At 46.3% G+C, this 19,892-nt stretch overlaps 1 protein-coding gene across 2 annotated transcripts in view; it reads left to right on the forward strand.

Annotated features, from left to right (window-relative positions):
* Positions 1-1,662: 1,662 nt before the first annotated feature.
* Positions 1,663-19,892, forward strand: part of Kcnh1 (potassium voltage-gated channel subfamily H member 1) — a 317,409-nt gene continuing 299,179 nt past the window's right edge. For both annotated transcript variants that reach the window (XM_052200367.1, XM_052200368.1), the window contains exon 1: positions 1,663-1,741. In XM_052200367.1, the coding sequence (XP_052056327.1) occupies positions 1,663-1,741 (79 nt within the window). The remainder of the gene's footprint in view (positions 1,742-19,892) is intronic.

The following is a 19,892-nucleotide window of genomic DNA, read 5'->3' on the forward strand; positions in this document are numbered from 1 at the left end:
ACTCGCAAGTTGGCAGGAGCCATCTTCTGCTGGCAGGAGTGTTGCTTGAGTAGGAGTATCCACACAGATAGATGAACGGTGACACTTATAGGAGCCCAATTCATTTTGTCACTTGGAAATTTTGATTTTTTTCAGACATATTTTATGAGTTTGAATGTTTTGCCTGCACTTAAGTTTGTGTACCATGCACATGCCTGAAGAGATCAGACAAGGGCATCGAATGGTCTGGAACTGGAATTTCAGATGACTTTGACCTACTGTGAACTAAACGCAGGTCTCTTGCAAGAGTGCTCTTAAGTGCTGAGCCATCTTTGCAGACCCTCCAAAAGTCAGGGTTATATTCCCCTGTCTAACCTCTGCAGAGCTCTGCAACTCTGAGAGAATGCCTAGAAGGAATTGACTCTGCTTCTGAGATTAAAAAATTGAGACAGCATGTTTCTGCGACCCGTTAAAGTGTTTCTGGGCGAACCCCGGCGTCTCAGGCTCCCAGGGTTAGGTTTATCTTTGTATTTTATTTTGAATCTTTGTCCAGTTGGAAACTAACCAGTCAAGTAGCAATGCATCCTTCTGTGGGCACTGTCTCAGTCTCCTGCCACACACACAGTACAATGACAGGTGCACATTATGTGCAGTTGGTTCAGTGAATAAGAGGTCTAAGTCACTTCTACCCTCTGTGAAGCTGCACCTGCCCTCATCTGTGTCCTGTAGATGCTGCTCCAAGCCACAGCTATGGCTGTTTAAGTAAAGTCTGATGTACTTTGGGAAGCCTTCAAAGGCAGCCCACCTCTTTGATGCCAGACAGCCAGTTCCTGTTCTCTCTCTCTCTCTCTCTCTCTCTCTCTCTCTCTCTCTCTCTCACCTCACACACAAATCGTAAGCGATTGTGCTATAGCTGGAAACCCTGATGTGCCAACTCATGTTTCATTGTTTTTCTTTTTTGGTAAAATGCTTCTTCTGTAAAAGAGGACACCAAACAGGTGAAAGGGCCATTTATCAATTGAGGAGGCTGCAGGCACATTGATGGTAAAGACAAACCAAAACTGCTCCTGGGAGCTGAATCTGTCAGTCACTCTGTAAGTTGTCGTCCTTAGATACCTGGTTGGTTAATTCTTGGGAAGCTGGATTGACAGGCTAACAAACCCTGCAGAAAGCAGGGTGCTGTTTGCAGAACCTGAAGGTCCTGACTCCGATCTGAAACTGTGCAGAGTCTCCTTGGGATCTTTTCGGGGGTGGTGGTGGTGGTGGTGGTGGTGGTGGTGGTGGTGGTGGTGGTGGTGGTGGGTGACTTCACCAAGAAAGCCGCTGCGCCCAGAGGGTGCCGCTCGGGTTCCAGCCTCACCCCGCGGCTCCCAGCTCTGGCTGGGTCCCCGAGGGATGCGCGCCCGGTAGGGGGCGCCCTGGACCGGCTGGCTCCCTCCGCCCACGGGAGGCGGCCGCGGCGCACCGAACCCGGGGCACTCGAGCGCACACCCGGGCGGGTCGCAGCTAGGAGGTGCGGAGCGCAGCGAGGGCGGCAGCGGGAGCCAGCCGCCGCCCCTGCGCTCCGGGGCTGCGGGGCGCATGGGGCGCGTGGAGCCAGGAACACTCCCGGGCTGCGCACCCGGCCGCCTGCTGCGGTGAGACACGGCGCCGGACGCCCCCAGAGCCCCGGCAGTCGGGAGGATGACCATGGCTGGCGGCCGGCGGGGACTGGTGGCCCCGCAGAACACGTTTCTGGAGAACATCGTGCGGCGGTCCAATGGTAAGAATTGCTTCTGGGTTTCGGTCGCCCAGGCGGGTTTTGATTTTTTTTTTTTTTTAATACCAGTGCGGTGATTGCAGCCGCCTCTAGCCTGGTGCCAACAGATGCGGGGGCATCCCGTAGCTCCGCTCACTGGCTTCTCCCGCCCGCGGGCCTGGGAGGTGGGCAGGGCTGGAAGGGGGCCCCCATCTCTGGAGGAGAGATCTCTAGGCGACGCCTTTGGGGCCCTTTCTCGCTCCCTCCTGCTGTCCTGACCAGGAAAGCCTGGCGTTTGGTGAGAAAAGTCATGCGAAAAGTGGCTGCAGGCTGGCCACCTTCAAGCACTGCGCTCTTGATGCGCACTGGCCGCCTCCCGGCGGAGGCTCCCGGGGAGTCCTGAGGTGCAGGGAGGCCAGAGATAGCAGCAGAGCTGGGCTACTGGGTCCTGGCCCTGTCCGGGTGCCAGAATGTTGCCAAATCCGCCTACCATCCCTTAAGCAGGAAAGTCTGACGAGCAGAAACCCTTTGGCAGGGCTATCTTATGCACCCTCACCAACCACCTAGAATAAATGGCTCAGGACGGTCCGATGGTTTTTCTGGACTCAGCCAGGAAGCAGAAGGAGCTAAGTGGTCCTGGGTACAAATTTGACATCTTTCGTCTCTTTTAAACCCTGCCAATCTTGTCCTCCATCACCAGTCGATTCATTACCCAAGAAACCTGTGCACAGCACGAGGCTGTTGTGCCTTTTAGGATAGCTGGGAGGAGAGAGTCCTACTATGACTGGGGGAAAGGGAATAATTTCCAACACCTTTTTACTCAGAGCTTGCAGGTTCCTGTGGTTTATCAGCATGAAGGACTTTGCCCCTGAGGGGAAAAGTCCTCAGAGTAGGGGAGCTATCCAAAACTTTCTGACCCACAGCTTGCCACCTGAGTTAAAGCACACGCAGTTTTGGCGTTTGGGACTTGCTGCATACACCTGTTCACTCAAGTATGAGATACCTCTAGCAGGCTTCTGGGCTCCTCTCCTTCCAGAAGCAGCGACTTACTCCTGTGGAGAGGCTGTGGGACCTAACTCAAGAGCTAGGTTTTGCCAGTGTAAACACCCGGTGTGCAGCCTTGGAACTCGGAATGATCAAGACGAGCTTCCAGCTGAATTCAGTTAGGGATTCAGTGGAAGGGCGTGAAAACTGACCCCTGCCTTTTACAAACTGTCTATAATTAAAAAGTGACTTAAATTTACACGACAAAGCCTGTGGGCTACCTTAGCAAATCTTACCTACTGTTTAAGAGCTTTCTTAGAAATTATCTCACCTTTGTTGTGTGCTTCTTAAAGATGAGTACTACTCGGTCAGTACCTTTCCCTCCAAGGTTTAAAGGAGTCTTTAAAGCAAGGTCACAGTTATTACCAGGGCCCTGTGTGTGTGTGTGTGTGTGTGTGTGTGTGTAATGATTGCTAAACTGGCAGCCACAAGGTCATAGTCATTACCTGGGTCTCTCCTCTCTCTCCCTCTCTCTTCCCCCCCCCCTCTCTCTCTCTGTGTGTGTGTGTGTATAATAATTGCTAAATGGGCAGCCATGAAGATTTTTTTAACCATACAAATCTGAAAGTGATGTTTGAAGTTAGTGTATTATTTTGGCTCCTAACTGGCCTGGAATGGGCACCGTCTTGAAGATTTTGGTATCTCACTGGGAGGGACATATAACTTTTGCATAATACCATGAACGTTATGAGAAGTCTGTCTGTTGGCAAGAAGGCAGTACCCTGATGTTAGAGGAAAACCGTAGTGCACTCTGTAGGCTGGAGCAGGAAGAGGAGGCTGCAGGCTACAGCCAGGACAGTGTGGGCTTCTAGGGGGAGCTAAAACCCCTAAACCAACCTTCTGGTTAGCTGATCTCAGCCATTCCCTGGCGTGAGTATAGGTAGAACATCGATACAGCAAGCAGTGTGGAGTATTTTTAGCACTGGCCTTTTATCTCAGCACCTGCTCCGACAGCTTGATTCCCATCAACTAAAAAGGAACAACAACAAAGACAGCCCAGTCATCCTGGGGAGCAACTCTTAAATGCTCTGTTTTAGGGTACAAAGTACTGACTTGAAATACAGAGTTTTCAGTTTTTGTGATTGTTTTCGTACTAGTCCCTGGCTATGAATGACTAAATACCATAAACACTAAAAAACACATCTGCATGCATTTTACTTTTACAGAAATAGCCTGTTTAAAATATTGACTGTTTCTTGAAGTCTGCCAGCCTGCTTTTGGCCATCACAGCATTTAAATAGCAATACTTAATCACCTTGTCCTGCCTTTTATCCCAGCAGGCCTGTGTGATGTTGCTGCTACTATCTATACAACAGTAAACCTTGAGCCCCGCAGTAGGAGGCCGGTTCACCGTGGCTGGGCAGAGGTGCCTGCAGCTGCCTTTCACTTGCATTTATTTCAGTGTCAAGGATCGAAGCCAGGGCCTTGCACGAGCCAGGCTAGCACTGTGCCGCCAGGCCAGCCCAGACCTCATAGGCTTCTTTGCTCTACTTGATGAGTTTCAGTTGGGGAGACGTTTTTTGTTCTCTCTAGAAGAATGGCCGGGAGAAGGCATTACAGGATTAGAACCAGCCACGTTTGGGCTGCACTGAGCATCGAGTGTTTGGAATGTCACAGAGCTGTAGATGAGACAGAGCTTACTGTCTCGTCTGCCTGTGCTTCCTCACAACCATGCCAGTAAGGACTCTCCTACATGTGGAGGGGCAGAACTGAGGAGAGCTAGGCTGTGCTCTTTAGAGTGCAAGAAGCAGATTTCCCAGTGGAGATGAAACAAAATGTTATATCAACAGGAACAGCGTCCATGTTGGCCAGCAGCCACACCAACAGGACGGCAGGGCACACAAGAGCACAAGTACATTTGAGAAATTCAGAACTTTGAGTGGGGATAGGGAGGCTGTATATGTAGCTCCTTGAGGGTCCCTGGGCCACTTTCACAGGCCTGTGCACTTCAAGATTCAACAAAGGAAGGGTGGTCTCCACTGTAAGGTTAAAGAGCCAAGAACTCTTTCTGTGCATAGTTCCTGGACCTGTCAAAATGGGTGGGTAGACTGGGGTCCAGTCAGCTGGCAGGAACGGTTTATTCATTCTGTGAAGATTTACTGGACATAGTTGTTGAACACTGAGGATAGATGGAAACAAGTTTGTTGTGTGACTTTTCCTGGGGACAAGATAGGCCTGATACTGCTCTCAAATATCTGGAGGCTATTCCAGTCTATGAGTTTGTAGGTGCATACATTAGGATTTAATTACAAGAGCATAAGTCACCTCCAAATAGCTGTCTCACCAAAGGCGGTCTCCACCATGGGTAACCGTATGAAAACTGCTCTTCTGAGTCCCACTGTGGTCTTCCATGTGCAGCAGGGGCAGGCTGCTCACAGCTGGGCAGGCTGCTCACAGCTGGGCAGGCCGCACACAGCTGAGTTAGAAGCACAGGTGAGGGTCCAATCCTTCACACTCCTTCCTGGGATAAGATATTAGCAGACTGGATCTTGTGAGGGCCTGGGTGGTGATCACAGATGCTCTGACCATGACAGCAATGGCTGTGTGATGCCTGGAAGATGGAGCTCCAGAGGAAAGGCACCCTGGCAAATCCTATTTGATGTTGCTTATATCCTACAGCAGTGACTCCCTAGGCTTCGATGGCTCCCTAGGCCTCTCAGTATCTTAGAAAATAAAACACGTTAAAGGTGTTTACTAGGAACTAGTTTTACTTTCTTGGGTTGATTTTGAGTAGCATAAGAAGGACAGATTTGGTAAGTACCTGTGCTTTGGATTGTTAGGAGTCAGTAGGAATGAATACTATCCACACCTGATGGGATTTTTCTCCTGAATATGCCAACCATCATTTAAAATCCCACTGGTGGGCTCGAAAGATGGTTCATCAGGGAGAAGAGCAAAGCCTGACAGCCTGGACCAGACCCACAGTGGAAGGAAAGAATCAGTTTTTAAAAGTTGTCTTCTAAGCTGCACTCTGTGATTACATATACACAGATAGAGGCACACACACACACACACACACACACACAGACGCACAGACACATACAAGAGACAAACACAGATGCATACACATAGACACAGATGCCCTCACAAACACACACACACACACATACACACACACACAGATCCACACAGACATATAAACACAAAGATAGAAACATAGAGAAAGATACACAGATACACACAGAAATACACACATATACAGACATGGGCATACACACAAAGACACAGATACCCTCACAGACACACAGACAGACACACTGATACACAGAGACATATACAGTGACATATACATGCATAGACATATACTCTCACACATACACATACACACATAAACAGACATACACACACAGAAAGACACACATAGAGACACATGGATGTCAAGATACACAGACACACACACAGATACCCACATGGACACATAGATACAGACACAGAGACATATACACACAGAAAGACACAGATACTCTCACACAGATATAGACACAGACACACACCCTATTGGCTTTGCTGCTCTTTCTGTTCATGGCAGGAAAGTGCTCTTCCACACACTTTTGACGGTTGTTCAAGTCTACAGGCGCCTGTTGTCAGAAAGCTGCTGAAGCAAATAGGAGATCTGTCTTAGGAAGGCTGGCAGTCTGAGGTTCCAGGAATCTACAAAATATTACTCTAGATGGGCCCATTCTCAGCAGAACATATGTTTTACTCTTTGGGAACCTATAGCCAACTAGGTGCCAGTGAGACTGTGCACATCTACAGGAGCAAGTGCGGCACATTTTTGGTACAGATTTGTGTACGTGTGTAATGTACAGACTGCTAAGTCAGCTGTGTTTTTGTATAGTGTTAAAATGGCTCAGGTTGTTGATATAATTAGTTAGCAAACAGGATAGGCACCCTGGGTAATGTTGTCTCCTCATAGACATGTTGAGCTGTGACAATGTTTGTGAAACAGAAATCGGGTTAAAATGTGTGTTTGGGAGTGGAGCTTATCTGGGTTCTGGCCTGTGTCTGTTTCTCCTTATACTCAATGCAAGGATAACCTTCAGCTGTCTTTCTCTGAAAGTGTTAAGGACATGACTGTAGTGACCGATGCTAGCTAGGGACTAAGAGCCTGACGCCTTACGATGCAGCCAAGGCAATAGAGGCCCCAATTCTGTAGCTTTTGTAAGATCCACTCATCGTAATCACTTATTTCAAAAGCAGTTCATGCTTTTGGGAAATGCATGGAAACGAAGCCACTGGCTTTCATCTTAAGATGCCAGGTCTTCACTCTGGCATCTTATATATAATTATAAATGATAAATATATATTCATTTGAAAGGTTTTTGTTCTAAACTATTTTGAAGCAGTTTAATACAATAATTGAAAAGCACACAAAGCAACTTTGTGTAGTTTGTACCCAGACACACACATGCACACACAGACACATGCACACACACAGACACACAGACACACAGACATAGACACATAAACAAACACAGACACACACACAGACATACACACACACAGACACACACACAGAGACACACACAGAGACATATATATAAACACAGACATACATACACATAGTCACACATCCTGACACACACATACACACACATACACACACATAGACACATATATACACACAGACACATACAGACACACACAGACATACACAGACACACACATACACACAGACACACAACACACACAGACACACACACATACACAGACACATACACACACATAGACACATACACATAGACACACACAGACACACACAGACATATACACAGACACACAGACACATACACACAGACACACACACAGACACATACACACAGATACACACACAGACACACACACAGACACACACACAGACGCACACATAGACACACACACAGACACACACATAGACACGCATGTAGAGACACAGAGACACAGGGACATACAGACATAAACAGACATATACAGACACATGGACATACAGAGACATCTGTGTACCATCACAGCCTGTGCTGGGAGACAGATCAGCCAGTGGTGGACCACAGATCCCCAAGAGCCTTCCTGAACCCAGCTCCCCTGTCTCTCCCATAGCGAGTGTTCAGAGCCTTCCTGACCTCGGCTTTGCTGCCCCCTCCCACAGAGAGCCATCTTCTGATTTTATGGTCAGCCTTTCTTACCATACTCCAGGTTTCACCACTCTGCCTTCTGACCAGGACTGAACTTGCCATTTGCGCTGGATGTCCCATGCATGGGCTGTGGAACACATCTTCTTTTGTCAGCTGCTGCTCCGTCTGCTTGGCCTTCCTGGCCATTGTCGTTCCTTGCCGTCTAACACCTCACAGTGCAGCCCATTTTGAGTTCCTGTTCTGATGTGGAGGGGCACATGGGTTTCCAGTTTGGGACTAACATTCTCACACCTGCCTTTGGGACATGTGACACAGATTTCTCTTGGGGACATAGCCAGCATGTGTGTGCTTCACTGAGGCAGATGCTACCGGACAGTTGTGTAAAGAGTTTGCGTCAGTTCATACACCTTTGCCCCTACAGTGGATGAGGGTCCCACTGCTCCAAGTCTTCAGAAGAATTTGGCATTTTCATCTTTTCTTTTTTTCTAAAAAAACCCCAAATCTAGTAATGAATGTCTGGGGTCATCTGGGGTTGTTTTCTGCTGAGCACATGACCGAAATGAAATGAAAACAAAACTTGTTCTTGGCTTGTGGGAAGCTCCAGCACGGAGTGCTGTTTAAACATTCTCACATGTGCGTCCTCGATTGGCTGTGAGTGACGTGGAAACTTCACCCTAGAGGTTATGGGCGAAGGGCACAGGCAAGGCTGTTGTGTTTGCTTGTTTGTTTTTGGTTTTGTTTTTTTATGTGTGTGTTTAGGACATTCATTTTCTTGTATTGAGAAGCGTTAAACTCAGGGAACAGAGATTACGTAAGAACTGGAGCCGGAAGGGCGAAGGAAGTAGGGAGTATGTCATCTATCTTTTACTGAAAAAAATGGTGGGAAGTGACTGAGGGAGGACTCAGGCTCAGTGGAGAACACACACACTCACAAAAAAAGAAAGGAAAAGAAAAGAAAAGAAAAAAAAATCTAGCCAGAGAGGGAGGTGCTCAGTAAAGTGATTCCCATGCAAGCTGAGGACCTGACTTCAGTCCCCAGCACCAGCATAAAAACTCAGTGGTGTGTGCTTGTGATCCCACTGACTGCCACTACTGGAGGCTCCTGGGTCTTGCTGGCCAATCAGTGTGCATACTCACATGCACACACACATGCACGCACACACGATAATCAAAATTGAAACTCAAAGGCTAGCTTGTGACTCAGCTTTATAACTGGTAAACCTCCCGTGAGCTACTGTACTTGGGAATTCCCACAGAAGGGAGACCTTTGCACCTCTGGGTCTACTAAAGAAGCCACAATGAAGCTTGCTAGGAAGTGTGAATCTCTCCAAAGGTCTAAGAGATGTTCTACAGAGTCAACATTTATTGCCTATTTGTCCCCAGCATACACCTCACCCAGTATCATTCTTGGCTTTTATAACTGTCTTTTTCTATGAGGTTGGATGTAGAATGGACAGATCGTGTTAGGTTGCTGAAAAAGATGGCAGAAGGAAGCTTTGTTTCTGTGGGGTTGTAGCTTCCTTCAGGGTACTCATGCACTGATGTGATTCTTCAGTGAACCTCAGATCTGGAATTTATTTGGTACCCTTGTTGTTGTCTATGGTAGTAGAAAGCTGTCTGCCAAACTTCAGCATCAATCTGGGCTCTCAGGGCTGCAGATGTAACAGTGTAACAATCAAATGAGCTTCAGGGTCTCTCCTGGCTCTCAGGGCTGCTGCTATAAAAATGTAACAATCAAATGCGTCTATTAATGACAAACCCTTCAAGCCTTTCTGATTGGGTGCCACTGAATCACACCAGTCCTCAGCTGTCTTACACTAGGATGATTCACTATATAAAATTAAGTAACAGCTCTTTTGAATAGCACCAAGTTGCCTAAAACTGATGGTCCGAAATGAGCTGAGTCAATCCACCATTATCAATGTAATTAGTAAGAAGGAGTACTGGAGACCAGCGGTTCCCATAGCTTTATGTGGCTGGGCAGTGACATCAGGTGTTCTTTGTTTTGTTTTGGGACAGCGTCTTTTTACATGCTACCATGTCACCTGCAGATGCTTGTGTAGGAAGAACAGACCTCTGTGTCCTCTGTCTTTCCTTGAAGCTGGTGTGCTTGGTGTGCTAGAGTCAGGGTTGAGAAGATGTAAGATATTAGCAGACTTCACATCCATGGCTTAATTTTGCTGTATATTGTTACTTAGGGGATGGAGAGTTGGCTCAGCAGTTAAGAGCACTCACTGCTCTTCCAGAGGTCCTGAGTTCAATTCCCAGCAACCACATGGTGACTCACAACCATCTGTAAGAGGATCTGAAGTCCTCTTCTGATGTGTCTGAAGACAGCTATAATGTACTCATTTACATAAAATAAATAAATAAATGCCTTTAAAAAAAGAGTTACTTAGAAAAATACATTTTAGACCAGAACTTCACTTGTAAGACTGTATTTCAGTTAACTGTGTGTGCATTTTATTACATTTGTGTGTGTGTGTGTGTGGGGGGGCAGGCACATGCTTGTTGTGGTGCACTCTTGGAGGTCAGAGGACAGCTTTTGAGAGTTGGTTCTCTCCTTCTACTATGTGGGTTCCAGAGATCAGAGTCAGGTCATCAGTCTTGGTGGCACTTGCGGTTCCCCACAGAGCCGCACACGTGCACAGCCAATTGTGGTTTAAAGTTTTTATTTTACTTTGTCTTCCTTGAGCATGACTGAGACTGAATAGAGTTTTGTGCAGCAATCCTGAAGGCTTAGGCCAGGGATCTGTGTATGTTCTGTCTGGATGGATGGGAGGACTCGCTCTTGTTTTTCTAGCCTATTCTGTGTCTTGAGAGGCTGGCTTGTGTGGATTGCAGCTGCTGGTTCTGTGATTGGCTGATTGCTGGCTGGCTTCATCTTAAGCAGTGTTCCTGGTGAGATAAGAGAGACTGACTCTCTAGCGTTTTCCCTGCCACTGCCTGGGAAATGGTTGTTTTCTCCTGGATAATGGTTTCATCTCTAGCTCACTGTCCTTGCGTTCCTGGGGCCCCGAGAAGACTGCAGAGATGTGCATGGGATGGGGTGTGGGAGTTGGCAAGTGCTTGCTGTGAGTCACTCCCCCCGCCCCCAGGGTCATCTTAGGGGTTGCCTGTGTCACACTGCATCTTTACCAAATGCTTCCCAAGCAGCTATCACGTTCCCTGTTGAGTGGCTCAGTGATCTTGGCAAGCCTGGCCCAAGGATCCAGTGACTTGTTCTGTGGTTAAATCAGTTTCTCAGCCTTTGGACATCACCAATGTGTGCTGTGTGGGTGAGCTTGGTGAGAGATGTGTACCGAGGCCCCCATTTGTACATACAAACATGACAGTGTTTGGATGATGAAGGCTCCATGTACTGGCTTGATGAAGTACTTTCATGTTCTTTCCCACATATGTGTTTTCAGTTTTAAAATCTCACACGTCAAAAGACAGCATAAATGGTGAGTCTGTCATAATCACCAGATGCTAACTAACCTGAGGTACAGTCACCTATGGCAATTATTAGATATTATCTACACTGTGGACCAATACCCTTTCTCACCTGTGTGCTGAAGGTTTTATATGCATCTCCTTTAATCTTCCTTATGATTCTGTTCTGTGGGAACTGTCATTATTACTATTTACAAGTGTGGAGAATGAGGTTTGAAGAGATGACCTGGGTCTTTCCACCCCTCCACTTTGTTCCCAGAAATAATGACTCTGAGACTTAATGTTTTATCAATAAATGCCTAGGCCATAAGCTTGGTTCTTTGACTAGCTCACAACTTAATTCCCCGTATATTCTATTCTAAGTCATGCCATGTGGCTGGTGACCTGGTCCTCAGTTTCATGCATCTGTCTTCTTCTGTGTCTGTGGAGCTGTATCTCACCCATGTGTAAAACTCTGTTCCCAGAAATTCCTTCCCTGTACTGGAACTCCCACCTCCTATTTCCTGCCTAAGCAAATAGGCCAACATTTTATTGATAGGTGATGCTTCTATACAGTACAACAGATTTTCTCTATAGATGACCTAAATAAACATGGGTTAGTTTCTAGCAGTAGACTTTTTAGAAGCTTAAGAAGCAAATTCTCCTGTCTCATACCCTATATAGTGTGATGATTGATTCTAATTGTCAACTTGACATACCCTAGAATCATCTGGGAAGAGGGTTTAGTTAGGGATTGCTAGATTAGGTTGGTCTCTGGGCATGTCTGTAGTAGATTGTTTCTTCTGTTGATGTGAGGCTAGGTCTGTGGTAGATTGTCTCTGTTGTTGAGGTGAGGCTGGGCTTGTGGTAGATTGCCTCTGTTGTCGAGGTGAGGCTTGGTCTGTGGTAGATTGTATCTGCTGTCGAGGCGAGGCTGGGTCTATGGCAGATTGTCTCTGCAGTCGAGGTGAGGCTGGGTCTGTGGTAGATTGTCTTTGCTGTTGAGGCGAGGCTGGGTCTGTGGTATATTGTATCTGTTGTAGAGGTGAGGCTGGGTCTGTGGTATATTGCCTCTGTTGTCAAGGTGAGGCTGGGTCTGTGGTAGATTGCCTCTGTTGTCAAGGTGAGGCTGGGTCTGTGGTAGATTGTATCTGCTGTCGAGGTGAGGCTGGGTCTGTGGTATATTTCTATTGTCGAGGGAAGGCAATTCAGCTTCAAAGTGGGCAGCACTTTTCCCTGGGTTTGTTTGGGCCTGCACTGTGTCAGAGAAAGCCAGCTGAGGTGTGTGTGCATTCATTTCTCTCCTCTATAGTGGATGTGAGGTGACCATCTGTCTCAACCTTCTGCTCCCATGACTGCTCCCTGCTGTGAGGGGCTGCAACCCTGGGGTGTTTTATTACAGCAACAGAGATAAATCCAAGCACTTAGGAACCAGAAGCTCTGTGGCTGGGGCCTCCTGTGCTTCAGTGAATCCTCCAGACAGGTCTGATGGGGATGACTGTTGGAGAGCCCTGCTTTAGTGACAGCTCCATCCATTTCTTCATGCGTAAGGTAAATGCTTGACTCCCAGGCATGTGTAGATGGAGGAATGTGTGTGCTGGAGTGAGAGTGGATGCTTTCTCTGTTGGCTTTCAGCCAATGTCTTCAGTCCTGCCCACATTTTATTCCTGTTTCTGAGTGGTATGAGTTTCTCCTTGGACCTACCCATCAACCCTGACTGTGTATCTTCTAGCTGGTGCTCCTAGAATTTTATCCCTGGCTTCCTTTATCTAACCCTCTATCTCTAACTCTATATCTAACTCTCTATTTCCTTTCACTTTGACAAAGCTTCAGAGCCCCTGTCTGAAGGCAACTCCCTTCTCTTTATTTTTTCTAACATTTTAGTCATCATTTGAGAATGAAGAGATTGGTGTGTCTGCCATTTTGAAATGGTAACATGATTTTCCTTGAAAGAGGAGGTTCTAGAACCTAGTCTCCTGTCAGGAGAAAACTACACAGTGTCCCTTGCCAGTAAGTAGCTTGACCACACAGGGATCTGTACCCCACCACTCTTTTCTTCTTGTCTTTGAACTTAATATCTCTCCCCAACTTTCCACCCCTTTCCTGTCACTTGCCATGGTGATGCCTGCCTTCTTTGGCTCTCTGACATAAGAAATGGTTATAAGAGAAACTTATGATAGACTCATGTACAGGTATACATGGGGTCCATACAAGACATGAGACTTGAAGGATTAGATGGTAGAAACTAGGTAATCTTTTTGTGGGGAGGGCAGTGTGGGGCTGATGATAATTTCAGAGGGGTAATTATTTTTTACATTTATTTTAATGTATGTGGGTGCACTTGCATGACACAGCATGTCTGTGGAGGTCAGGAAATCAATTATGGGAGTCTATACTTTCCTTCTACCATCTGGGTTCTAAGACTCAAACTCAGGTCATCATACCTGGTGATGAGTATTGTCATACAGATTCATCTTACTGGCTCTGTAATAAATAACTTATGGGGTAATAAATGAGTTTTGAAGAAAATGAATATATCCAGAGACCAAGTAGTGGCCAGAGAAGCAGTTCCCCTGCCTCTAAGTATAGTTTGGTTTTCAATCTCTTTCTCTGTGATGTTTAATCTTCCACGGGTAATGAAACTCCAGTAAGAAGATTTGAAGGCGATTGCATTCCTTGTTGTGAGATCCAGTCTCCAGGCACATAAGTCATTTATTGCTGGAGAAAGTCCCTTCTTGCTCTGTAGATGATAAAGGATCTCCAGTGATTGACTGGGGGGCTAGGGGCTGCGGAGGGCCAGAGATACTTTGGCTCTGAGGCCTTAGGTCCACACTCAGGGACCTCATCCTCAGTCTTCCTGTCTGTCCTCAGGTTCCCCAGGACCCTCTCCAAAGGTCTTGACTCATGGCTAGGTCTCACTCTGGGGTGCCTGCTCTGTTAATCATGCTCTTGAATCTGCAGTTGACCTGTTTCCGCACCTCAGGCCCGAGTCCCCCCATCTGCCCACTCTGTCCTCTGTCTTCTTCCGCCTGCCACCCAACTCTGCCTACCACCCACTGTTGATGACTATCTTCATTTTGTCTGTCCTATCTCCATTTTGAGTATGCACACATGAGTGTGGGTGTTTGTGGGGACCAGAAGAAGGTGCTGGATATTCCAGAACTTGAATTATAGGTGGTTGTCATCTTCTCAGTGTGTGTGCTGAGAGCAGAATTTGGGTCTTCTGTAAGACCAGCCCACACTTTTAACTTCTAAGTTATCTTTCCAGCCACAATAGTTATACAGACCAATAGGCATAAAGAAACCACTGGTTGTAATTACAAAAATAAAGAATTTGCTTTACTAAGCTACTGTGCTGCTTTTCAATATAAACAGAGGTGTGTTAGTAGCCAGGCAGGGACCCACCTCCAGTTCCTTAAGTTTCTAGGGACAGAGAACACCTGACACATTTCATTCCCCTCCACCACGCTTGTGAGGTGGAGTCATCTGGTTTTATTGCTTATTTGATACTAGATGAAGATGCCTTTGAAGCCGTGTACTTTGGGGTTACCACTCAGTAATGAAGGGCTTGAGTTTGCTTTGGAAACCAAAAGCCTTCTCTGCGTCGTAATTTACCGACTCAATAAAAAACGTGTTTCTGTTGAATATTAAAATCATAGACAAAGCAAATAGCTGTTGAATCTCCTGGGTGTTGAGTTTGTTTTATGCAAAGATTGGGCCTGTGATGGTTTAGAAGAACCACATCCATGAAATTTTATTGTTGGAAAACACAAGAGAGCAGCGCGTGACTTTTTCTAGAGTTAAGACTTTAGGTGTGTGACTTCAGTGGTTTAGCTTTTGTACCTCTGCCTGGCCTTCCTCCTAAATGTCATCAAAATTTCACCAATCCTCCCTCCCTCCCTCCCTCCCTCCCTCCCTCCCTCCCTCCCTCCCTCCCTCCCTTCCCTCCCTCCCTCTCTCCCTCCTTCCTTCCCTCCCTCCCTCCCTCCTTCCCTCTCTCCTTCCTTCCTTCCTTCCCTCCCTCCCTCCATCCTTCCTTCCTTCCTTCCCTCCCTCCCTCCCTCCCTCCTTTCTTCCCTCCCTTCCTTCCTTCCTTCCTTCCTTCCTTCCTTCCTTCCTTCCTTCCTTCCTTCCTTCCTTCCTTCCTTCCTTCCTTCCTTCCTTCCTTCCTTCTAGGGGCAGAAAGATGGCTCAGTGGTTAAGAGCACTTGCTGCTCTTGCAGAGGATCAGGTTTCCAGTCCCAGCACTCACATGGTAACCTACAACTGTTTGTAACTCCAGCTCCAGTGGACCCCATCTAGTGCTGCCTTCTGGCCTCTGTGGGGACCAGTCACACATGTACTGCACATACATACCTGTGAGAAAAGCACTCAGACAAGTAAAACAAGCTAATCTTAAAAAAAGTAAAGTCAGTGTGACTTCTCATAGTAGTAATAATCCCCAGTGCATATCTCCCTCTCCCTCAGCACCCCCCCCATGAGTGGGTGGGGTGGGGTGGGTGTGGGTGTGGGTGTGTGTATGTGCCAAGCCAGGAGGATTTCTGTGAATTCTAGTCAAGTCTAGCGTGAACTCACAGAGGCATAGGAAGTTTCAAGCTAGTCTAAGCTATAGAGTAGCATGGAGTTTTAGAGCAGCCTGGGGTACAAACCAGACTGTCTCAAAACTCAAACTAAACAAATGAAACAAAACAAAAAGCCAAAACAAAACAAAAAAAACCCTCTAATTCCTGATGGACTTTACATAGGTTCAAGAAAACAAAACTGTTATTTTCTGGTCTTTGCATAGGACTTGTTACATAATTCTTGTTCTTGTCATTTGTTGCAAATGCTGGTTTTCTGTGGTTTCATTGTTCTCAGAGAGAGACAAACGTATTTTTACTCTGCCCCCCCATCCCACTGATGCCCTCTGTAATCTGCATGACTGAGGAGCTTCAGGGACGTGTGCTCCCTTCCACGTGGAGCATAGAGTTACTGGACGTGCACTGTGCAGTAGTTACTGTCTTTTAATGACCAGTGTTGGCGGGGAACAATGGCCCCGTGCACACCGAGTGCGGCGTGTGGCTTTTATCTCTGTAATTACCCATACAGAGTCGCTTCTCTGTACCATTGCTTTAGTGAGTTTCTCCTTTGTTACGTGTGGTAATTATGATGAAAGGCAATTTTCTAATAATTTCTTTTTAGAATGTCTCTGTGTTATGCTTTATGGGCAAATGGTAGGTTTTGGAGGATTGTAACATTGTTACTGCTGCAGCAGAGCTGGACTCAGGCCTTTCTGTTGTAGAAACTCCTCATGATGGGGGGATGTCTTTCCAACTCTGGGAGACTGTTGATTTTTGTTAGAGAACTGGAGGGGAGCTGAGGGCTGAGGAAGGTTGAAAACAGGAACCCTCACATTTAACCCTGAGCAGTCTTGTGACTGTAGACATTCCCTGAGGAGAAGGGCATTGGGAGGAAGCAGTACAGTATAATTTCACAAAAGACCTGGAGACCCTACACACCCCAAAATGAATACATTTGAATGAATCATGCCAAGACAGCCAGGTTGAGCCCGAATATTTACTGAGGAATGCAGGGTGGGCTCAGTCAGTTCAGAGAGTGTCCCGGAGGTTTGATCCCTGTGTAGGCAGGTGTCTGACAGAAGTCCTTCTATATGCATGGGTGCACACACAGGGAAATAACTGTTTACACAGCATGTGCATTGTTAGGCATTAGATCCATCTAGAGATGACTGCAGCATCTGGGAGAACGGAGGGCATGTAGACATGACACAGAAATACTATCCTGTTTTAAGGGCCTCACACATCTGTCCATTTTAATACTCTTGGGGGGAGCCAGTTACATACAAGTGTGTGTGTGTGCGCATTTGCATAAATATGTAAATACAACCTGCTGACATCAGTTTTGCTGGTGGTGTGAATACAATTGCAAGATGGATTTTTCCGCCCTGGACAACCAATAAGAGGGCTCATCCCTGGGAGAGGCTGAGTCAGAACTCATCAGTAGCTCTTTGTCTGGGGCGTGACCCTGGAAAATTCCCCCTTCCCCGTTAGCATGGCTATTAACCTTGCTATCGATCCAGTCTTGCTTGTGCAGACGTTTCTAGCAGAGACTTTTACAGCAGACTTCCCGATGTTCTGGCCTTTTCAATCTCTCCACCCCACCCCTCCCCACATGTTTCCTGAGCCACAGATGAGGGAGCCATGGCATAGATGTGTCTGTCGGTGCTGGGCTCCTCACTACCCATCCCTCTCTGCTTTGCGTCCAGTGGTGGCTTTCTGTGGTTGTCTTCATTTGCTTCAGAGAGAAGCTTCTTTGATGAGGGCTGGTAGCTACACTTACCTGTGAGTATACGGCTATGATTTAGAGTGTAGTTAGGATTTATGCTTGTCTAGCAAAGTGACAGCAGGAGGTCCATGACCTCCCTAGACTCAGGAAGCTGCGTGGGTTTCCAGCACCAGGCATGATTCCCCTTCTGGTGAGTGGACCTAAGAGCTATTGGTTGCCACTCCCATGTGTGTGTTGCGCATTGCACCTCTGTGCATGGTTTTAAAGTTAGCATGCAAAGTAATGATTTTTATTCTGACTTTTTTATACACATGAGTTTATTCGGATTCATCCCTTTCCCCATAACCTTAACCCCTTCTCGCTGAAATCCTTCCTCCCTACAGAAAGCCCCCACTTCTGCTTGCATGCATGTGTGCTCCACTGCTCTCTTACCCCTCCTCCTCTCTTCCTTCCTTTTCATTGTCCCCCTTTCTACCTTCAACACACACATGCACTCACATACAAACTCACATATATACACACACATACACATAAACACACTCATACACATACATACATACACACTCACATATATACACACACATACACAAACACTCACACATACACACATATGCACATACACATACACACATACACACTTACATATGCACATGCACAAACATACATACATATGCATATATACATACACATAAACATACTCATACACATACATGTACATACACATAGATACATATACACACATTCATATACACACACATACACCCTCACATATGTACACACACATACACAAACACACATATATACACACATATGCACATACACATACACATGCACACATATATATACATACACACAAACACATATGCACACACATGCATACACATAAACACACCCATACACATACATATTCATACATATAGACACATATACACACATTCATATACACACACATAACCCTCACATATGTACATACACATACACAAACACTCACATATATACACACTCACATATGCACATATACATACACACACTCACATATATACACATACACACAAACACTCACATACATATGCACACACATACATACACATAAACACACTCATGCATATACATATATATACACATAGACACATAGACACACATTCACATGCACACATGTACACACATACTCATGTATATACACACATACAAACACACAAATATACGCACATATACACATACACATGCATACACATGTACTCATATACACATATACACACATACACACTCACATATACACAGACAAACATACATACACAAACACACTCACCACTTAAATATAGACTCAACATTTGAGAGAAAGCGTGCACTACTTGAATGTCTGAATCTGGGTTCTTTAGCTTAACACAATGATCTCCAGTTCCATTCACCTTTCTAGAGATGTCATGCTTACAGCTGCATAAAGTTCCATACAATTTCTTTACCCCTTCATCTGTCAATGGACAGCTAGGCTGATTATCTTGGTTATTATGAATATGTGTAGGTCAGAGGACAACTTGTAGAAATTGCTTTTCTCCTTCTACCATGTAGTTCCTGGAGATGGAACTGAAGTTGTCAGGCTTGGCTGCAAGCATTCTTACCTCCTGAGCCATGTTGCCCACCCTCAAAGCCATTTTGATAGCATGGCTTTTATTCCCTAATCTTCTGTTGGTTTTTATCACTGAGAAGACTCCTTGGTTCTTTGTGTAGTGTCAGGACCTTTGTTTGTCTAGCTGGCCTCTGTTTTAAGAGTCTCCAGTGGTGTAGCTGAACTTCCGACATGACTGCTCTGGGCTCTCCAGGAGACAGAAGCAGATATTTCTCAAAACTAGACACTGAGATATAGGACTGAGGTTGGCCCAGCAGCAGCTTTATTGCAGAAGATGCATGTGCTAGACCCAACAGAGTCCAGGGAAGGATACACAATGACAGAGACAAGGATGCAGACACTGGGGACTGCCGGGGTCATCTCAGCTATTTAGAGGAATGACTTGACCATGTTGGCCCACGAAGCAGTGGATTTGAGGCATATAAGGAGGCTATTCTTGTTCTTAAAGAAGCAGGAAGGTCAAAAGGACTCTGAGATTGCTGGAAGAGGACAGAGAGGCCTCATATTGCTCCTTGCTCTGCAGGTGTTTGTGGGGAGTCTCTCCAGTGAGGTCAGGCAGTGCCAGAGTGACTGGGGCCCTGGTCCTTGCTAAAGTGTCAGAGTCCATTTTGCCTTCATCTCTTCTGGGCTTTCACAGAAAGGATCTTCCTACCATGTGAGGACCAGAGAACAGCAGCAGTGAGTCACTGTTAGA

The sequence above is a fragment of the Apodemus sylvaticus genome, chromosome 12 (assembly GCF_947179515.1).
Source record: "Apodemus sylvaticus chromosome 12, mApoSyl1.1, whole genome shotgun sequence".
Classification (NCBI taxonomy): Eukaryota; Metazoa; Chordata; class Mammalia; order Rodentia; family Muridae; genus Apodemus; species Apodemus sylvaticus.